The 22,079-nt window shown below is 34.8% G+C and overlaps 2 protein-coding genes across 2 annotated transcripts in view; one reads left to right on the top strand and one right to left on the bottom strand.

The window, feature by feature from the left end:
- Positions 1 to 14,347, bottom strand: part of LOC142352995 (large ribosomal subunit protein uL16-like) — a 130,215-nt gene extending 115,868 nt beyond the window's left edge. Inside the window, exon 1 of the mRNA XM_075405165.1 lies at positions 14,337 to 14,347. The gene's annotated coding sequence lies outside the window, so the exon portion shown is untranslated. The remainder of the gene's footprint in view (positions 1 to 14,336) is intronic.
- Positions 1 to 16,320, top strand: part of LOC142352993 (uncharacterized) — a 52,494-nt gene extending 36,174 nt beyond the window's left edge. The window contains exons 5-7 of the mRNA XM_075405163.1: positions 10,612 to 10,778; positions 13,842 to 14,219; positions 14,592 to 16,320. Of these exons, the coding sequence (XP_075261278.1) occupies positions 10,612 to 10,778; positions 13,842 to 14,219; positions 14,592 to 15,614 (1,568 nt within the window). The 3' untranslated portion in view covers positions 15,615 to 16,320. The remainder of the gene's footprint in view (positions 1 to 10,611; positions 10,779 to 13,841; positions 14,220 to 14,591) is intronic.
- Positions 16,321 to 22,079: the final 5,759 nt, after the last annotated feature.

Genomic DNA, 22,079 nt, shown 5'->3' with positions numbered 1-22,079 from the left:
TCGCTATTAAATCTTAATAGCAGACAAATTTGCTCAAGTTTTGTTTTGTAGAGCGATAATGGCATCAGTAAATGGTAGACTTTCGTCGCCAAATGTCGATATGCGGATATATTATGAGTATCATCTTTTTAGTATCGTGAATTATAATTCCACTGAGTAGGCTGGAGCATTTTTTAAGAATTTAAAGAAGCAATCGGATATAAACCCCAATGATTACTTGTTTTTTGAGGGCTGCAAATTTTATAATTTTGACTTGGGCTCTAACTTGGGAATTTTATACTTTGTCAAGTTTGGAGAATAATTAAATGCATCCAAGCGAATTGTGGAAGAGTTCAGTTCTGTGGGTTCTTTTCGTTTTTCTGTTCAATCTTTGACAGACCTATTTGACTGTTTAAGTCATGACCTTTTTAAGATGTTTTTTAAAGCAGACAAAAAGCGGAATTTCGATTTTTTCGGATCGAAAATAATATCGTTTATTTTCACATTTGCTTTCCAATTTTCTGTAAATTATTTTCAATATAAAATTATGTTTAACTTCTAGGCATTTTATAGGGTGTAGTTTTTTTTAGTTTGTCTATGAAAATTTGTTGAATAGTCATTCTGCAATTGCGCTTTTTTGTGTTTTGTTAGTGTGCTCGCTTAACCTGTGGACATATGGCGCTTGTTTTGACTATCTGATAGAAATACTCTGAACTATAATGCAGAAGTGCGGCCAATGATGCATGTTGTAGTAGGTTATCAAAACTGACTGAGACAAATGGTAAAGGATACTATTACCCAGCTGAGTAGCGCCCAATTCAATCTTCTTATCCGACTAAATCTGCACACCAAATTTGAACTATTTGGACGCTTTGTATTTTGCAGAATTTATTCTGACCTGGATTTTTTATTTTGTTCTTTCGCTGATTAGTATGCTTTATATAGACAAGTTTTTGCATTAACTGCAGATTGATATTTCTGAGTTATTGTCTTGTTGACTTGTGTGTTCAACAAAAGTATAAACAAAACTTGATTCTGATGAACGTTTGCACTCAAGATGAACTCAAAGTTGTTCGGAGACGTTTTTGAGGCGAGTTCAACTGCATTACACAGAATCTTTTTTATCTGCTATTTGTTAAAAAGGCGAATAAAATTGAGTCAAAAGTTGACGTTTCCCAATTACGTCGAACAGTGTTTTGATCTGAACTCTGAATTCGAATTTAAGTAGTTTTGCGAATGTTTTCTCAGATTTATTTAAGCTTATTTAAGTTATTTAGGTGCATGTAATTTCAAGTTTGCATAATTTTATAGAAGATTTCAAATTGAAATTGTCAAGATTTAAGTTTTCTTTGTTACAGAAGGAGCCATCACGACTATTGTCGAACTCAATCATGTTAAGAACTGAAAGTCACCTGTCTGTAATTATCATTGTTGCCAATTTTCTCAACTAAAGCCGAAATTTTTGTCGGAAAACAATTTTGCAAACTTTCAGATTATTACTCAAGTCCACCGCGGTTAATTAGGTGAAATTGGAATAATAGTTAAAATTCAAGTTTGTGCCAGGATTATTTTTATCTAAATCTTTACAGTCTACAAAGCGCCATTTAAGTGAAATGTTTTCCTATCAAAATCCGAATGGATATATTTTGTGACTCCTCTTTTGAAGTTTTAAACTATATCAAATATTGGGCTATCTATATCGCTTCGTGTGCTATTCTTCAGGCAATCACGCGCGGCTGTTTACCTTGCACACCTGTCTGGTTTGGGTCTAAACACACTGAGCTAGAATGATTGACAGTCAAAATTAATCTGCAGCTCAATTGCTTGTAGCTTATACTGAAGCTGTTGCATAACATGTTATATAACACAGCAGTGGCCACTTGAAGGGTGTTACATAACAGCTATGTCCATGTACAGCTGGTATCTCTTAACTGTCAAATTGAAGATTAATGTTCACGGGGGTAAAGTGAGGCTAAAGCTTGTTTAAGATAATATGTTCCACTGACAGCTTATAAATTCGAGAAAACTTAAGTGTAGTGTAGACCTTTGCAATTTGTGACTAAATTGATCGTTTTTGGTTATCATTTATTTTGACCCTAACCAAACCCTAATAAATTGGTCGAAATGCGCCAAGTCCGCTGTTTTGTATTACTGGACAAAACGTTTCTCAATGTTTGGAGATTGCGCAAATTTTGCGATCTGCACGTTTTGATGTTTTTGGTGTTTTCAGTCACGCAATGATTTTGGGGATTAAGGAGCTTCTAGAACGTTCCACTGACGCTTGACGCTACACAAAAGATTTTTGATCAATTAGCTCTAAGTAAAAAAAAAAATTTAGCCCATAACAACAACCAGAAGACACTAACAAGGAAGTTACCTGAAACAGCAATTTCAGCTGAGTTAAGTTTTTTTTCGTTCTGAAAAATTATTCTAAAAAGAAAGCTCACGACACAAAAGGTAACACTGCGCGAAAAGGCTAAGGTACATTTTTTTGTAAACTTGATGTCATTAGTTTTTAATTGCTCTCAAACGAAATTTGCACTATTTATTTTATTCTAGCTGGTCTTTTTATCCGATTGTTCGTCTGATTGACTGATTTGTCTTATTGATAAATTTTTTCGCCCTTGACGTGTTTGCGTGATCCAAATTACTCTCCTCCAGAATAGTAGGCAGCTGAACTCAATCGGCAGCAGTTCAATTCTAAAAGCAAAATAAAAAGCGACGATGGTGGGTTATTACAAACATTTATTTCAGACACGGGTTTATGTTCAAAATTTAACAGTTAGATTACGTTTTTGATCTGGAGAAGTAAATTATTTTTGCTTCTCGCTCAACTATGTGCTTTAAGCATGCGTAAGTTTCTTAAATTTGAACTTATGCTGAATTTAAAGCCATCATAATCAGGTTTTACCACAAAGGTGTCCGAAAATTGAAATTTGTTTTCAAAATAATCTCGTAATTTTGTCTCCCGAGGAGAAACTGCTAGCCTTTTTTTCCATCAGGTTTTTGATAATGAATGAGTTTCAAAAATAATATTGATGAAGTGTTCTGTTCAAAGCTTCCAAAATTTTTGCTTATTTCTTAACCACAAATCTGGAAAGGCCTATAATACAGGTTTTAAAATTTTTGCTGAAATCAGAAGTAGTTTTTGACTTTTAGGCCACAAATTGATCCGAAGCGCAAAATTTTCATTTTGCCACTCCTACAAAAATTGAACAAACGCTGAATTATACAGATTTCTTGAAGTCACTTGTCTTGAAACGTTCTTTGTTTTTGCTCGGGAGTTTCATCTGCAAACTTCTGAATATTGTCTACTAATCAGAACATTCCATTCTGAGGGTTAGAGTTTCTCAACACAAAAAAACGCGACAATTGTTATAACTTTTGAGAGAAGGAAGTTGATGTTTTTAGCTTTTTACCTGCTCTGAAACGAAGTTCGCAGTATTTATTTTATATCTGCTGGTCCTCGCATGAGATTGTTTGTCTGAGTTTTTTTCGTGTGAGCGATATGTCTTTTTGGTCAACTTTATCACATTTGACTTAGTCTGCGTGATCTAAATTAATATCCTCTAGAAAATGTGGCAGCTGAACTCAAGTGGCAGCACTTCACTTCGTAAAGCTGCTTAGTAAATTAGACGCCTATAATTGTAGTTACCTCTTAAGTAGCTCAAGTCTTTTTGTGATAGCAATAGATCCGTCAATAGTCAGTTATACGCTCAAATAGTGTTCTCCATTGTATATTATTATCTAAGTATGATAACTCTCTTCTTTTGCTTTTTAGTGTAATTTTTATGAGATGCTGTGCCGGTGTTGTGGCTATTTACTAGGCTTCTAGACGCCGAACTTATCGGTGCAGTTACTTTTCTAATAGGGGAATTTTATTGCGATTTTTGCTGTTCTGAGCGTGAGTCTGGTAAAAAAAACGGCAGTTTATTGGAGCAACGGTGCTGCTGCGAACTGGGATTAAAATTGAACATATATCAGATACGTGCTAGAAATAAGGAATACAAAACAATTGGAACCAATCAAATTTTGAGTCTTACCATACTAAATCACACGTCGCGTCATTTACATCTGACTTGAATTTAAATTTTTGGAAGTGATAATTTTGTTTGACTTCTGACAGTTATTGAAACTAATTTCAAAGACGGGTTTTTGTTTAAGATTATAGAGTTAGACAACGTTCTCTGTCTGATGAAGTAATTTTTTTTTGCTTCTTGCTCAAGTATGTGCTTTGAGCATGCGTCTGTTTCTCAAATTTAAGTTTATGATAAAATTAAATCGATCAGATTGAACATTTCACCGCAAAAGTGATCAGGTATTTGATGATGAAAGAGTTGCAAACAATATTAATAAAGTGTTCTGTTCAAAGCTTCCAAAATTTTTGCTTATTTTTAAACACAAATCTGGATAGGCCTATAATACAGGTTTTTAAGTTTTTGCGGAAATTTGTAATAGTTTTTGACTTTAAGGCCAACAATTGATCTGAAGCGCAAAATTTTCATTTTGCTGCTCCTAGAAAAATCGAACAAACTCTGAAATATACAGGTTTCTTGAATTCATTTTTTCATGTTTTTTGAAGATTATTTACGATAATTAAAACGATCTTTTATGCGGAAGCAGTTACTTTTCTATGAAGGGCATTTTAATGCGGTTTTTTCTATTCTGAGCGTGAGTCTGGTAAAAAAAACGTGTTTATTTGAAGAACGGGGCTGCTGCGAGCTGGGATAAAAATTGAACAACATATATCAGATAGATGCTAGAAATAAAAATAGGGAACGGTTTGAATAAACCAAATTTCAGCCTCACCATACTAAATCACTCGTCGCGTCCTTTACATCTGACTTGAATTTAATTTTTTGCAAGTGATAATTTTGTTTGAACTCTGACAGTTATTGGAACTAATTTCAAAGACGGGTTTTTGTTTGAGATTAGACAGTTAGACAACGTACTCTGACTGATGAAGTAAATTATTTTTGCTTCTCGCTCAAGTATGAGCTTTGAGCATGCGTTTGTTTCTCAAATTTAAATTTGTGATAAAATTAGAATGAAAATTTCACCACAAAAGTGTCCGAAATTTGAAGTAATTTGTTTTCAAAATAATCTCGTAATTTTTCTCCCGAGGAGAAACTGATAGCCTATTTTTCCATCAGGTTTTTGATAATGAAAGAGTTTCTAAAATAATATTGATGGAGTGTTCTGTTCAAAGCGTCCAAACTTTTTGCTCATTTTTCAACCATAAATCTGAAGAGGCCTATAATACAGGTTTTTATTTTTTTTGCGGAAGTTTGTAATAGTTTTTGACTTTTAGGCCAACAGTTAATCCGAAGCGCAAAATTTTCATTTTTCTGCTCCTAGAAAAATCGAACAAACTCTGAAATATACAGGTTTCTTGAATTCTTTTTTTCATTTTCTTTATTTGAAGATTATTTACGATAATTAAAACGATCTTTTATGCGGAAGCAGTTTTAGAAATAACGTTGAGTTAGCCGAAAACTGACTAAGAAACCTACCAATGATCCAAATCAGATGCAAATTTATCCAAATTTTTCAAGTCTTGGTAATCTTGAAAATTCTTGAAATCTATCTGATTGAGATATTGAATTCCGGGGGGCTTCGTGGTGATAAAATTTTGATTTCTTTAAGTGAAACATATCGACTCCTTACAGTTGACTACAAATTTCTTTCTTAAATATCCATCACTTTCAAAAAGTGGTGTCTGCGCCGATGATTTGTAATTCCGAGCTGACATCATTTGCTCGGGAATTTTATCTTCAGCAAACGTCTGCAAGCTGTCTGCTAATAAGTTAGAACATTCCATTATGAGGTCAAGTAACTTACAGAATTTTGACCGTCGCAATTGGTACAATGATCACTTGCTCATGTTCATGTATTTAAATTCTGTTGATATTAGGTGCATTAGTATCATTTTTGCACAGAGTCACAACTTATCTGACCTCATAAATGCGGGCGATTGATCGCGTGATTTTACAAATATCTTATCGAGACGTGATTATCCTATTTTAGTACTTGTTTTATTTATACAGATGTCTGAATTAGCCGAAATGGTGTTAATTTTAGTTAACATTACAATAAGCGTCTCAATTTCAGTTTTGCCGTCTGAATTTTTGTGCATGTAAAGATAGGTCATACGGCGGAGTGGGACAAAGTATATTGTGCATGTAAGAAACAAGGCGTGATTACAACAATTGAATATCAATCTGTCGATCGATTTTGGATTGTTTGAGAACAGAGTCAGCTATAATGTCTGCAAATAATAGTCAGTTATTGCGTCTGCTGGGAGATTAGAAATAAATTATTTTTAATGCTACTTAAAGCGGCTTTAGTGAATTACAAGCAGCGAAATGATACTCTACAAATCCTGAGATTTAGAGGTGCTAGCATGTTTTTTTCACCTTTTTAAGGCATTCTAGTGCATATGTAGATTTAAGTTCCTTTTTAATCAACTCTCGTTGCGATAATAAGAGTTGCATAACTTACCTGTGAAGTAACACTTCAACGCCCAATTAACCATGCGAAATTTGCTTTGTCTTTAAACCCTGAGATTATCACACTCTTTTCTTACCACAGTTACTAATAGACAAGGGCGATAAAAGAGTAGGATAAACTCGTAGTCTAATTATAGTAGCATTGTGGCGTAAGTTATGCAACTGTTGTTATCGCAACAAGAGTTGATTAAAAACATTACCATACAATTTTTATCGCTCTCTCGAAGTTATTTACCAACTCTGCTTCCCCTTGCAGTTTAATAACTTCTCGATGCCAATGCTACCTTGTGGTAATACTCTTTAATTGCTCTAGAACGAAGTTTGATGCAATTATTGTAAAAGTATACGTCATTTAATGCGAAATTTTTGCCTGACCGTTTCTGTACTTTTGTTGTAGACGTGCTTTCAATTTCACCCCTCGAGTGACGCTTTCACGCTTGACTTCTTGATGTTTGTGTGATTTGTATTGCGCTTACTCAGAAACTATGTCTGAATGACAGTCTTAATTATGTCTTAATTAACAGCTATTGTAAGATTGGACGTTTCAATGCCCAGATAGCCGAGTGGGTAATGTTTTAGTCTGCCAGGCCGAAAGTCACGGGTTCTATAGAGCCCCTCCCTAGTAGGCATGTTTTGCAGCCGCTGAAAGTTATCTAGTCTACAGCCCCTTTGAATTAGAGGGACCTGCCTTTAGTTCCAGAGCAATTTGTCCGACGTTATTCGGTTTATGTTTCTTTCATTTCAAACGGTAGATTCAAGAATGTTAGCCCACCATGAAATTTATAGAGCCCCATTATGGTATATTTACCATGGTCAGGGGCTTTAAGTTTTTTGACCCCTATTCTGGGAGGGGGTTTAGGTTATCTGATCCCTTAATCTGGAGGGCGTCTGTGATGGGAACGACCCGATGTAGACATAAGAAACAATTGTCTGCGCTGTTCGTAAATTTGATAATTGTTGGAAGAATATACAAAAGTTTTGCGAAGAATCATTTCTAGGATTGTTTGTTTTTATAGCTGCGAAGCTGTAAGCTGAGCGAAGCTATATTGCGGTGCTCTTGGTTTTTTACAATTCAAAGAATTTGAATTGTATTGGGGCGCTGTCTTTTTTTTTAAGATCTGTTCACACATTTTCATGATTTTTGAAGTCCAATTGGAGTAATGATTTTGGTCACGCCGAAACAGGAGATGGAGCGAAAAAGCGAGTGGTTTTGCGGCGTGAATTTTTTTCGCTCTAATTTTAAAGTAGAGTGAGAAAATGGTGTTTGAACAAAAATTCGGTTTCTCGGTAGTGGTTTTTTGTTCACATGCGGCAATTGCACTCTGAGTTTTACTGTTTTTTCGATTTTTTGGATCGGATTTTTTTTCTAAATGGTTTTCCCAATCCATTCAAAGCTCATTCTAGGCCTAGTTTTTTGTGTGAATTAAATTTTCTTTTCTCGTTAGTGGTTTTTTTGTTCACATGCGGCATTTTCACATTGATTTTTTGTTTTTTTTCTTATTTTTTTATCAGAATTTAAAAAAAATGGTTTTCTCAATTCACTCTTAGTCCATTCTAGGTCTGGTTTTTCTGTTTAGTCAATGAAAATTCTTTGAATTGTACGTCAGGACTTGTCCTGCTATGTTTTTTGTTTCGTCGTCTGACGCTCTTTTTTCGTTTTACATTTGTTCACACAGCAAAGCTGAAAAAGTCAAATTTTCTGAATGACTTTTTCCTCTCACTAACGGTATTTGTGCGCGTGACGTCATTTCTCACTCGCTTTAGCGAAAGTTTTTAGGTTATTTGCGTGATTAGATTTTGATCATACGTGAGTTACCTCACTCAATAAAATGACTTTTGCACTTTAAAACTTAAGTTTAAATTGAATTTGTTTAAGGTCAAAGGAACTCATATGTGCAGTAAAGCTCCCTAATAAGAGGCTTTTGTGGAATGAATTTTAACGAGCTTTATTAATTTATCGCTGAATTTTTCTTAGCCTAGTTTTTTGAGCGGCGTCAATTTTTTTTCAATTTAGATCTTTATCTGTTTCTATCTCTATTATGTGGCACACAGGTCTATTATTTCGCAGCTATTCCGGCAATGTGACGGCTATGTTTACAAATGAGTTTAATCTTGAGTGCTTTTCCGGAAACAGTCCTACAAGTTGTCGTTCGCTTCAGAATTCATCTAATTTTGTCGTTGCGTGCGTTTAAGTAATTGAACTCAGTGCATATTTGGTCATGGGTGCATAACAATTCTGAGGCATAAATCTGTATTGCGTGATTAGTTTGCACAAAATGTTAAAGAAGGTGCTTGCATTAGCTCTCATTTTATTTTGTTAATATGGTTGTTTTTTTAAGTTGCACTTGATTGTTAGAATATTTTAGAAACATTTAGAAAGTTTGCTCAGTTGTATATGGAATTTACAACATGCAGTAGCTAGCTGTTTTTGAGAAGTGAATAAATGTGAAACATTTATCTGTAGATAAAACCAAATTTAGTTGAAGCTCGCTTTAATATTGGTTTCATGTGTAACTATCGTAAGTCGAATGCAACTTAATGTTGATACTCAACTCCGATGACATGCAGGGATCGGTTGTTCAAATTTTTATAGATTGTCAAATTTTGTGAAAAAGAAAAGTGTAGCGCCGATGCACTGCTACTCTTCAACATGTTTTCGTGTTATCTTTTTGCTTTTGAGTGCGATATCAATTTTCTTTTTGTGTTGTATTTTCCTCACCAGCCTCAAACGTTGTCGAGCAATGAGTACCGTTTTTGCAATTTTGCAAAATTCGGGTTGATGCGATAGAGTTGAGCAGTTGCAGCGAAATTACGAGAAAGGAAAATAACGACTAAATCGAATTTTTCCGGCAACTCGTTTTGTCATCATTTTTTGGCTTCAAAGATGCGGTTAAGAATGAAATCCTTTCGCTGTTCAGTGTGAGCACCCGCAGAATTTAAATTCAGTATAGTTTTTTTCCAATCAAATATGTTTTTATGACTGTAACCAATGGGTGAACATTACATGGCAATCCATATGATTCAAATCACGTAGTATCTTTTGAAAAGTCATAAGGATACTTCTTATTGTCTGTTCGGTTTTATACCTAAATGTAAGTAAATGGTCCCGTTTTCTTTTTTAATGATCTCAAAGAGCCTTCGTGATATCAGCCATTGCTTTATTTGCCTGAAGAGGTATTTGTGAATAATTTGTATTTGATGAATGAAATAATCTGATTCAAGTTTGATAATTGATCTATTGTCGTATGGTATCATTTAGTCACTGCTACAAGTATTGATGAGATAAATTCAGTATCTCATTCTTAACAAGGTGCCACTTTTGTAACTCCAACATCACATCCATATAAGGCCTTAGAAAGGGACCTGTGGGTTCAGAGTAATTTGTAGAACTGTTCTTGAGCTCATTAGAGTTGAGCAGTTCTCTCGAAAATGTTACAAAAGGGAGGATGTGGCGCTACATGATTTTAATGGTGGCATGCTGATTGGTGGCTGGGATATTTTTTCCCGTGAACAGAATTTTTTTTGCTCAAACCAATGTTGTTCTTTTGCATTGATAATGGCTTGTGTAGCTTAAAAAGAGATGGGGAGTTACTAAAGCAATTAAATTAGACTATTATACGGGAGGGGGGGGGGGGGGGCTGTTCAGTTTCGATTACTTTTATTCTGAAGAGGTCTGTTTTGAATCTTGACTAGTACGAGCAAAATTATTGTCTGAGAAGTTTTGATTGTTATTCATTAAAGTATATTCTGTCTTACCTTCAAAAAGCTTCAAAATATATCATTTGTCTAATAGACTTGTTCGTAAAATCATTTGTGTATGGTATTATCACGTAAACTGCCACGAATGGTTCATTATACTATTTATGGATTCTATTTTGGAATAATTGAACATTTCGCTGATCTGTTGAGTGGCAAACTTTTTGAGATAAACACGCGAAGACATAAATTCAAAATGAAAAAAAGGACAATTTTTGATCATTCTGTTGCTATGAGTGAAAAATACCCGTTGAGGTGAAAAATAAGTTGATGATCTTGTCTTGGAGAACTATTTAACCGGTTACTATTTAGTTGCTAAATCAGTTGAGAGTGCTGTTTGTTTATTTGTATGTTGTTGTTGTTGTAGATAACATGGACTACTTTGAGAGACTGGGAGTGTTCATGGGAGATGCAGTAGTGGTGTATGTGTTGCCTATTGTACTCATCTGTTACTACAGCAAGTGTCTCTTCTACCAGTTGTACATGCCATACCACAATGGACAACACATCATCGGACACCAGGACAGGACTAAGGTACTCCTCATTAATTATTATTTATTATTTAATCAACTATTTATAACTAATTCTCTAATACATTTAAATAGTAATTCATAAAAAATGAAATTGAAATAATCTATAAAAATTTGTGAAAAACTTACTAAGACACTCTTCAATAACGATTTTTAATTGCTCTCAATCGAAGTTTGTAGCATTTATATTAGTCCTGTTGGTCTTTTTATGCGATTTTTCGCTTGACCGATTTTTCATCTGACCCATTTGACTTTTCGTCCTTGACAACGAGATATGCCCGCTGGATGCTACCTGTTTTAAGTTTCATTAGAGGCCCTTAGCCGCTATTAGTAGTCCTTCAAGTGCTTAATGTGGTGAAGCTACCGGGAAGGCTGGTATGTTAAAAGGTCATCTTAAGGAGTTTTTGAGCCCAAAATGTTGCAATTTTTCGTTTTTTCGTCATTTTTCAAAGTTTTGGTTCGTTTAGTCTAAAGAAAATTGAGGCTGTTAGAGTTGATAAAGTCTTTAAAAAGACATAAGTACTTTTTATGACCTTTTTAAGAGCTGTTTATGTTTTGGTAATCCAAACAAAAACGCAATTTATACCAGTTTTCACAATTTTTTTCAAGCTTTTTGATTTTTTTATTTTTAGTTTTTCAGCCCTAGGTGTTAAGGAACCTCCTCTAGGGTTTGATAATAGGTTGCTGCACAGTTTCTCGTGGTAATAGAATGCTTTCCAACATTTTAACATCACGAATTTTAGCATTTTTCTGACAAAACTTGCATTTTTTTCAATTTCTTCAAATATATTGTCATTATTCTAGTTTTTCCAAACCCAGGGGCCAGAAAACCTTCTTATAGGTTTGATATTAACTACTGAAAAATTTTCATTCGCCAGGGAATAGTTTTCAAACATTTTCTATTATCGCAAATTTTAGCAAGTTTTTGATAAAACTTGCATTTTTAAGTTTTTTTGAACATTTTTGTAAGTTTTTAGGTTTGTCCAGTATCAAGAGCCAAGGAACCTCCTCCAGGGTTTGATAATAGGTTAATGCTTGGCTTCTAGATGTAATGGTTTGTTTTCAAGATTTGAATTAATGTTACGAATTTAAGCAATTTTTTTTAAAAAGTATTTTCAATTTTGTCAGATTTTTAAAAAGTATTTTTTAATTTTATCCGTCACCAGAGGCCCAGGGTCCTGCTCCTCCGAGGTTCGATAATAAGCTGCTGCAAAGTTTATAGTTTAGAGTTTTTTGAATGGTTATCAATATTTTAATGACTCAAGTTTTAGCAATTTTTTGATAAAATTTGAATTTTTCAGATTTTCGACAAATTATTATCATGCTCCAAGTTAATGGATCTTTATGAGCCAGTGAAACGTTTTAAGGCTTAAAAAGTGATGCTGGATAGTCTCTCGAGACAGTGAAATGATTCTGAATATAACCATTATTACTGGCCTACGAATCTTTTAAAGTCTTTCAGATGGGTTACTTGACAGAACTCCAGAGACAAAAAATGGTTTTGAACATTTTTTCACTGCGAAGTGGGGAAACTTTTCTTTTGAATTTTGCAATTGCTTTTTTTTCTAGTTGATTTAATTACTAACAAGGTTAGAGAACTAGAAGTTGCAGAGTCTAATCTTATGTTGGAAAATATTCCTAGCGCTCTTTCTCTCTCTCTTTCTCTGATGATTGGGGTCTATTTCCTTCTCTTCACTTGAGCTAAAGCTAGCCTCACTAAACCGTGGCCAGCTACTGACGAAGCCAACTGGTCGTGAGCAATTGGCCCGACGTTAGACGGTTATGTTACTAATAGCCGCCCTCATCTTCTCAGCCGGCTATTATTGCGCTCGTATTTTTTTTTTACTTCGTCAAACTTTTTTTCGCTTTACCATTTTGCCGCTTTTTCGACATTTTGCGTGAAGTCTTTTTGACTTTCTAGGCTAGTTTCTCTCTTCTCTCATTCTGCTAAAAGTGAATTTGAACATCAGTTGCTAAGCAAAGCAATTCAAAATGAACAGAGTCGGTATAAAAAATTGAAGTCAGAAATAGAAACGGGATAAACCCATAAAGCCCAATTTTAGATGCCCGCTATTTGAACGTCGTTCCTATAAGTCTTAGTTACCACCTCTAATACTTATTGGTGTTGATAGTAGCCCCTGTAGCCTCTCTCTAAGAAACAGAAGTATGTTCAACTACGAAATGCCATCAAAATAAATCGGACTTAAAAAATATTTTTGTACAAAAATCTTTTTTTTTTCAATATATTCTATTGGTTCAATCCCAATCATGCTTATTGGAATCAACGGCGGCTATTTTCCGGCAATCTGCCGGGTATGTTAGTTATATTTCCCGCAATTTTTTCCTGGCTAGTTGTATGTTCACCAACGTTGAGGTCGAGTTCCGTATATTTGTTCAAAATTAATAGCAAGGATATTTGGTCATATTTTCATGCCTTTCTGAGCAGTGTTGCGCATTATCAGTTACTAATAAAGTAACATGTGGCGTCAATTTTCCTATTTGGTTTCCGATTGAGCAAACAACCAACATTTGCGTCTTCTCAAATAGAATCCAGATACCAATTAGCACACACGAATGATTTCCTTTCATGAGTGATTTTTCCTAACTAGTTTTTGCTAAGTGTGACACAGTAAGATGCGAGAGGAACCGTTTGACCATGAAATGCGTCAATAAGTAGTGGTTTCTTGTTTTAAAGAAAAAATTGGACAAAAACAAAAAAAACATGGACCCAGGAAATTAGAGTTTGATCAGAGAACGATCAATTTCCATAAGAATTTGGGAATGCTTTTGTCATTTTCGTGTTGTTAGAAATTGAAATTAGCAAAATATGAAAATATTTTAGCGGTATGAATTCGATTGAGCTCTCATATGAAACGGTGACTAATTTTCGTAGGCTTGAAACTTTTCTCTCTTGATTTTTTGGATGATGTTTAGCACGGTCATTCTTATGATGATTATTGACCATATAAGTATCATTTAAAAATGTTTTCAAAATTTTAACATAACTAACATTAATGGTTCGTGTTGAAATTGAGAATCGATTTAATGATTGTCAATTTGGTTTCAGAAATTCGTGTTGATTGTCGTTCTGGCTATGATGACATTCATCTTCCTACTACCCGAAAGAGCCCTCTTTGTCTTCGTCAAGGTCACCAAGATCACCTTTGATCTATCCACTAATGTCTTCATTCGACTTCTGATCTATCTCAACTGTGCCTTCAAACCTCTCCTTTATGGGCTTCTCTACCGTGAGATGTACTACCCACTTTTGATCCTGATGATGGGCGTTAAGGACGCGAGGAAGCCCGAACAGCCCGCGGGGGGTAAGGCGCATAACCAGCCCAGTTTGTGTGTGGACGAACAGGATGATGATGATGAACCATCGATGACGCAAGAAGAGTATGAAAGACGTCTCGCCGAGGAGGACCAGTCAAAGCCCTCTCAGGTAGGCAAAAATGAACAATTTGCTAGTTATAGAATTGCAAGATATGGGTGATTATTTTACATTGATTTCAAACTTGAAAAAGTGAGTATTAGTAACGCTAAAACAGCAATGTTGATAATTTAATAAGTCGACAGAGATTAAAAAGTGTTCTTAATGTGCATTTCGACGCCGCGAGGTCTGCTTTATTTTAAATTTAGTTTTTTTTTTCAAGTATGTTGATCATGCGATGTTATTATGTGGTGATTTTGTTATAAGTATTTGCACTGATATCAACGAAAAATTTCCTAAATCTCCATTTTTGTTGAAAAATATCAAATTGGAGTTAAGATCAATTGATGAGTGATTACTTGAGGAATTGTTGTTTGAATTTAGGTGATGATTGAGGTCATTCGTGAAAAAGTCAGAAAGCAAAAAGAACGAGAGGAGAGAAGTCGCCTGAGTTCAATGTGCAGCAGCAACAATTCCCTAATGTACATGAGACAGAGCTCAGACCAGAGCAACGGAAGTGGGGGAATATTTTTCGCACCCCAAGTGGGCAAAAACTTCAGCAATCTTCGACAACCCATAATGCCCTACATGCATCGTTCATCTTCATGTAGTGACCCTTATCCCTACATTGGACGTCCCAAACTTCATTCAGTATCTGGCTCTGATCCTTATTATCAACAGACAATGCCCCGCAACCACCCCGCTATGTACAACAACTTTTACACCATGGGTCGTGGAGTCGGAAATAACAACAAGAAGCGTGGTGCCAATATCTCGTCAAGTTTCGCAAATGGTCAGAAAAATGTTCCGCCGACTGAAAAACTTCTGGTGAAAACAAGCAGCACTGAAATTCCATATTTTTCACAGCAAAACGTGTACAGCACCAGTCCACGAAAACCGAAGCCGAGGAACTCGAACAGCGAAAGTTTGTCAGCTCATGGCTATGACAATATGCCTACATCGCAACGATTATCGAGCAGTTCGTCTTACAAGCGAAGAGTTGAGCGCAACTCTTCGAAACGAAGTGACGATGGAAGCGAGAAACTGAACACTATTGATGACGCATCCCCCGTTGGCGAGGATAACCCTAACACTCCCTTGGTAATGGAACAACCTGTCGGCCGCCTGGGCGAAGAGAGATCCTCATCAAGTTCGAATGGCTCCGCGTGTACCGAGGTCACCAACGTTTCAGCGGTATCGCTTTCGAGTTCCCCAAATCAAACCGGATCCTTGGCAACTGTAACCGCCCCTCCTAACCACCGACGTCTGAATTCAACGGGATCCGCGTCAATTCAAAGCGCTTCGCCGACTCCTCCGAGTTTGCCGCCGAGAAGTCCCAATGGAGTTTTGATGTTCGAAACTATCAACGAACAATCGCCTTTCGATTTTAGTTCGTCAGCAATATAAAAAGTAGCGAAAATGAAAACTCATTTTGATCAAAACTTGTAACTAAAACTTCGTTCGAAGACCAGAGTAGTTTTTAATCATTAGCCCCTTAAAACTTCTATTATCGCTATTTGAGCGCAACGTATTATAATGGCACCTAAAGCCACTATCAATATTATACACCGAAGCTGCAAGAATGCATTTTAGATTACGTAAATGTATAACTAAAAACTGAAACTTTGTTATTGACAAACAACTTTTGTATCTCGGGTTAATTTCCCAATTAATGTTTATTTCCTCGTTGTTTGTGCTCTCCGTTCTTTGATTGGTTATTAAATGAGCGCCTAAAAACCAGCACTTGATTCGTAGAATTAGAATACCAATAATGATTGTTTTTCGTTTCGATTATCTCGAATATTGTTGAATTTGTATTCCGCGTTCTTCGTACTCTATCTCTCCTTTGAAAGGATTAATTTATTCGCATTATTTTGTTACTGGTTGTGCTATATCATTCTAATCAGAAGATCCAAAACTCGTTTAACTAATAACACAGTTATGATAATTTTGTAATTTTATCATAAAATATATGCGTGGTTTTGGATGTTCATATTCAAACAACAGTGCCTATGTCGAGAATGCTTCTAAAGCAAAAGTTATATTGTTTTCTAATTGCAAGTTGGTTTATTTTGTATTCTTCATCGAGGAAAATTCATTTCATGTTTCGTAACTTTTCACAAGTGAACTCAGACCTGAACAAGTTTCAATTCTTGTAAAGTGACGGAGAGTTTGTCATAAAAAAAGTTAAATGCTCACAAATATTATCGCAAACCGCCACTCAGCCGGTGACGAAATGTCATTCGAGCAATTTTTGTCCTTCATTTTTTATAGCTGCGAAGCTGTAAGCTAGAGCGGAGCTATATTGGGGTGCTCTTGGTTTTTTCGACTCGAAGAGGAGTATTGGTTTTCTTAAGGTTTTTTTAAACCGGAAATACTCGTTCAGACGATGTTTAGACCTAAAAGCGAACGAGTAAAATTGCCATGTGAAATAATTTTTTTTCTGAGCGAGTGAAGTTATTTGATCATGCGCTGCGTTTAGTGAATGACTTTTTGACTTCAAAAAAGGTGTTTTTGACTGAATGGCACATATAGATAACCATTTTAGCCGTTTTTTTGTCCAATTGGCCATCTTTTTTCTTGTAACTTGATTTGTAGAAATAATTGTTGAAATTTTTATTCGATGATATATTGAAAGGTAAACTTCGGAAATTGATTCCACGGCGTTTTGCAGAGCCTGAAAATGCGTTGGAAGTTCAAAATTGGCACATATTTCTTGACTTTATAGTTAATTTTCGGATTTTTGTCTAGTAATTTCATTTTTGGATCTTTCAGCCGCCTTTCTTTGCCAAAAATCAGTTAACATAGCAACCTCCTTTTGATAATTCATATACTCAACGCCTCTTTCTCGATGAAATTTTGTTTTGTAAAATTGTACATATGCACTAATCCGATTTTTTCTCCAATTTTTCTCATTTTGTTTGTATTTTGGTTTTAATTTCTGGAAAAAGTCTTTTTGTGCAACATGAGGGACTTTAGGTTGGTCTCAATAAAAATTCGATCTTTTTTTAGCGTTAAGTTTTTGAAAAACACTTAAAATGTTTTTTCATGAATGCAGTCTCAAAAATTGATTGAACATTTTTTAGCAAAATGTTTCGTAGGTTTGAATTCTGTTTCTTTGGGTCTGATCAGGAAGGTGGATCGTTGTCTCGGATGACTCGTTGTCTGTTCTACGTCTCGAATGCTGAACAAAAAAATGTATTCGTTCTTGTATTTTTAAATTTAATTTCTAACTTTCAAAAATCAAGAATTTGTCTTTGTTGCGGTGTTCCTTACTTTGTGTCCATATTCTTCACATTCTAGATTGTATCATTCTAGTTTTGTTCTGGCACCTACATTTATTTTCGTTATATTGATTTTTTTAGTTTTCATGAAATTGAACGATATCAGCTTTTTTAGATTTTCGTCATTTCCTCGGTTTGCAATTGATTTCATTCAACATAAGGCAGTACTGAGAGTTTGCTAGAAAAGTTTTTCCAAAATTTTTATTTAGTTATTTTTATTGCATTTTTCTTCATCCATTGGTATTGTTTTGAACGAATGTTTGCTTTTGATTATTAATCTGCTGCTTATGTGTTTTCTAGGATTAATTTAAATTTTGAATTAGTTTGGAATCATGTTGTTCAGAATATATACATCAAGGAAGAAGTATGTGTTGTTCTTGTCCTTATTGTTGTGATTAGAAAACTTATTGTAGCGGTTTTCTGATTCTGAAGTTTGAACATTATTTTTTGAAAATTTTAACTTAGTTTCTAAGATAATTTTCTGCCGTTCGCTTTCGCGGATTAGTATCATGATTTATTTGTGGGCAGTTGATTGACCTGTCGTGTTTTCTAGTTTATCAGTATTCTTACCATTCTGATTAATTTGGGCTTTTTTAACGTTACCAAAGGTTTAATAAAGGTAATGGCTTCAGCTGCATTTACGGTGTTTTGCAAAGCTTGGATGCTTCGAGTCGCTTGCGGAATTCTTCCGGCTTTGTTTTTTGTTTCGCCGTCTGACGCTCTTTTTTGTTTTACTTTTGTTCACACGGTGAAGGTGAATGAGTCAAAATTTCTGATTCTTAATTTTGAGCATTCTTTTGAAAGATGCAACTTATTTTCTAAGGTAGTTGTCTGCCGTTTGCTTTCGCGATCTTTTTCAGATTAGAATCATGACTTATCTGAGGGCAATTGATAGCACTGTCGTGTTTTTCAGCCTATCAGTTTTTTACCATCCTATTTTGTTCAGGCTTTTTAACGTTAACAAACGTTTTCACTAACATAAAGTTTTACCACCTTTTCGTTCTCTTGGTGACAGCGGTTTAAATTTAACCAATTTTTAGATTAGACATGGGGAGGTAATTAGTTAATGGTTTAATACAGATGGTAATGGCTTCAGCTGCATTTACGGTTTCTTTGTGAAACTTAGATACTTCAAGTCGCTTCCGGAGTTCCGGCTATTTCATTTGTTTCGTCGTCTGACGCTCTTTTTCGTTTTACATTTGTTCACACTGAAAAGCTGAAATGGTCAAATTTTCTGAATGGCTTCTTTCTAACTAATGGCGTTTGAGCACGTGACGTCATTTCTCACTCTCTTTAGCAAAAGTGTTTTGCGTGATTGGATTTCGATAACAAGTGACTTAGTTCTCTCAATAAAATGACCTTTGCACTTTAAAACTTAAAATTAATTTGAATTTGTTTAAGGTCAAAGGAACTCATATGTGCAGTAAATGTCCCGAATAAGAGGCTTCTGCGGGATGAATTTTAACAAGGTTTATTAATTTATAGCTGAATGTTTCTTAACTAGCTTTTTGAGCGCCCTCGATTTTTTTCAATTTAGATGTGTCTCTGTTTCTACTTCTATTGCACGGCACTGTACTGAAAATGGAAAATGGGAACTTTTGTCCCAAAACTAAAAAGGGATGTTTTATCCCACTTTTTAAATGGGAAATTAATTCCCACACTGCTGACTATATATAGGAAGCAAATTTTTATATCAGTTAGTACAGCACAGTTCAGTTTCAGTTCAGTTCAGTTAGTAGTTGATATTCCGTTCTTCAATCACCCAGTTTTATAGCTATCACCAAGCATTTGTTCAACAGTTGTCAACCAGTTGTTCTCGTTGAAATTACCAGCAGTTGTTTTGTTTGTTAACAAGTTTTAACATATGATATCAATCTTGCTTAAATCCTTATTTATTTTGTACCACCCCAACTGTTTTTATAATAAAATTTTAAATTCTATTCCTTTTATCTTTAGAACATCAAAGCTAAACTCTCTTTGTATACTCCCATTTAAGCGGCGAGTATAAATTGGTGCGACCAGTGAGGCTCACTCAAGGTTAGTAAATTCTATGTTCTAAAGACTCTAACTTTAATATTTAACTTAAATAAAATCTGCTGCGAGGCAAAAAACTTAGGAAAAGTTTCCAAGTTGTCTCATTTCTATGTTCTGACTTAAATAAGTCGAACTTAACACTTTGTTTTAAATCATATGTTAAAATTGTATCAGCTATTACTAAAATTTTCTATCTTTCGTCAGTTATCTGACTTTAATAAAAGACTTAGAAAAATTTCTAAGTTCTCAAATAAAAATAAATTGTACCCAGAGGACGTAATTCTTAGACTATCTAAAGTTGTCTCTGGTACTTACAGAAACACTTAATTTATCTTAGATAAAATAAAGACTTGGCAAACGTCCAAGTATTTTAAATAAAAATGGCTGATGCTCCTATTTCTCTGAGTAATGTATCTTTAACTACTTTTTCAGGTAACGATCCCAGTCAGAGTGCTCTTGACTTTTGGAATTCTGTTGATCAAAAAGTAAAATTTTCGTTAGGAGTTGTTCCTACTGATCCTGATAAGAAAAAGAGTTATGAAAATAGACAGAGATCTCTATTTGGGTCCCTTTTAACCGATACAGCCTTAGAATGGTTTAATACTATCGATGAGGCTAAAGTCTTAAATGATATTAAAAACGACTTTCTTGATAGATTTACTGACGGTCGTGATAAATTTAAGCATAGATTAGAGGTAGAAAATGCTTCTAGACAAGAAGGTGAATTAATAAAAAATTATTTTCATAGAGTCAAGCACGCGGTTGATAAAGGTTGGCCAGAAGACTTAACAAATGTAGCTAACGCTGATCGAGCGCAAGAAGCAGTAATACAATCCATACAAAGAGAACAGAAATATATTGATTTTGCTATAAGGGGACTGCAACCCCCCTCACTAAAGCGAAAAGCACATGAACGACGTATCAAGAAACCTAACGAAAGTTGGCATGACTTAAAAGAACATCTAATAACGCAAGATTTAACTTGTATAGTTATTAAAGAGAATTCGGCTAAACAACCTTCAGACAAAATATCGTCCTCAGAGACTCAAATTAAGGAACTTACTAGCTTAATAAAAAGTAACGAAGTAAGTGCTATACAAAGTACGAACAACTTCAATAGAGACCCGAATATAAAAGGACGAGCCAATAATACTAGGTTCTGTGAGTATTGTAGAAATCACGGACACTCTATTTCTACTTGTAACAAAAAGAAGTTAGACGATGAAGTACAAAAGATTAGAAAGGAATTATTAGAGCAAAAAGAGACTAAGCCTACATTTAGTAATAACTACAGACGAGGTGCTTGGAATAACAACCAATACAATAGTAGAAATAATAGTTATAATAACAGAGCCCAAAACCCAAATTCCTTTTATAATAACCAGAGCGGCTACAAGTACGGCAATAAATTTAACCAAAATAAGCAATATGACCAAAGATTCCCCCGAGAAAATTCATTTCGGCAAAACGAATATGCTGCTAAACAATTTTATGAGCGTGAAAACAGCCAATTCAATAGAAATCAAGCCCATAGTAATACAAGGCCTACTTTACAACAAGAGACAAAGTCATATAATACGCAAAATGAAAACAACGTTCGTTGGATTCAACAAGAAGAAAACAACGTTGACTATTGTGACGCTATCTCAGATTTATTTCCTTTAAACTAATACGGTCTCCGAAAAATAAGAATAACACATCAAATCCAAAAGCTCGAATTTTCTTGAACTTATATCACTTTGCTACCGGAGACAATAAAAAACATAGTGGCTTAGAAATAGAATTCATGATTGACCCAGGATCAACTTGCACTATAATAAATTACCCAACATTTCTTGAGCTTAACCAATTGGGGCAACAAATAAACATCCAGACTTCAGGCAATAAAACAAGAACCTATAACGGTTCTGAAATACGCATGATAGGCTACACTATACTAACTTCATACTTTGATACAGACGGGAAATATAAAGCAAATCATAGGGTATGGGTTACTGAAGAGAAAACTTCTAATTTACTAGGAGTGGATTTTTGTCATACCTTTCTTAAAGCATTATACTTTGACATCCCAGCAGTAGAATTGAAGACTAACGATAAAGGAGTTCTTAGTTATGGCTCGCTAAATAATGAAAAGGAATATCCCCAAGTCTCTAAATTGAATGCAGTGATAATACATCAGCCCTTATATATCCCACCTAAGTCTACATTTCTCCACAAGCACAAGTGTAGTGAGCAAGATATATTTCCGAAAGGCACTTCTTTTGTACCTAATAGGACTACAGTAAAAACCGAGTTGTGCTTTATAAATACTATTTGTACTAAAAAGGAAAAGCAAATTCCCCTACTCATTGAAAACCACAAAAATCATCAAGTTACACTAAATAAAGGGATAATTGGATTTACTATATGTGATATTACAAACAACACACAAAAATACAGTATTCGTGACTGTAACGAATTTACTTATTCTGTTATCAATAAATGCGAAGAGCTTGATAGTTGCTTTATGTTAAATACAATTACAAATACTATATCCGAATCCACTGACCTAACT

This window comes from Convolutriloba macropyga, chromosome 14, assembly GCF_964194025.1.
Source record: "Convolutriloba macropyga chromosome 14, txConMacr16.3, whole genome shotgun sequence".
In the NCBI taxonomy this organism is placed as follows: Eukaryota; Metazoa; Xenacoelomorpha; order Acoela; family Convolutidae; genus Convolutriloba; species Convolutriloba macropyga.
The sequence above is the reverse complement of the archived record's forward strand: the minus strand, read 5'-3'. Positions and strand labels throughout refer to the sequence as shown.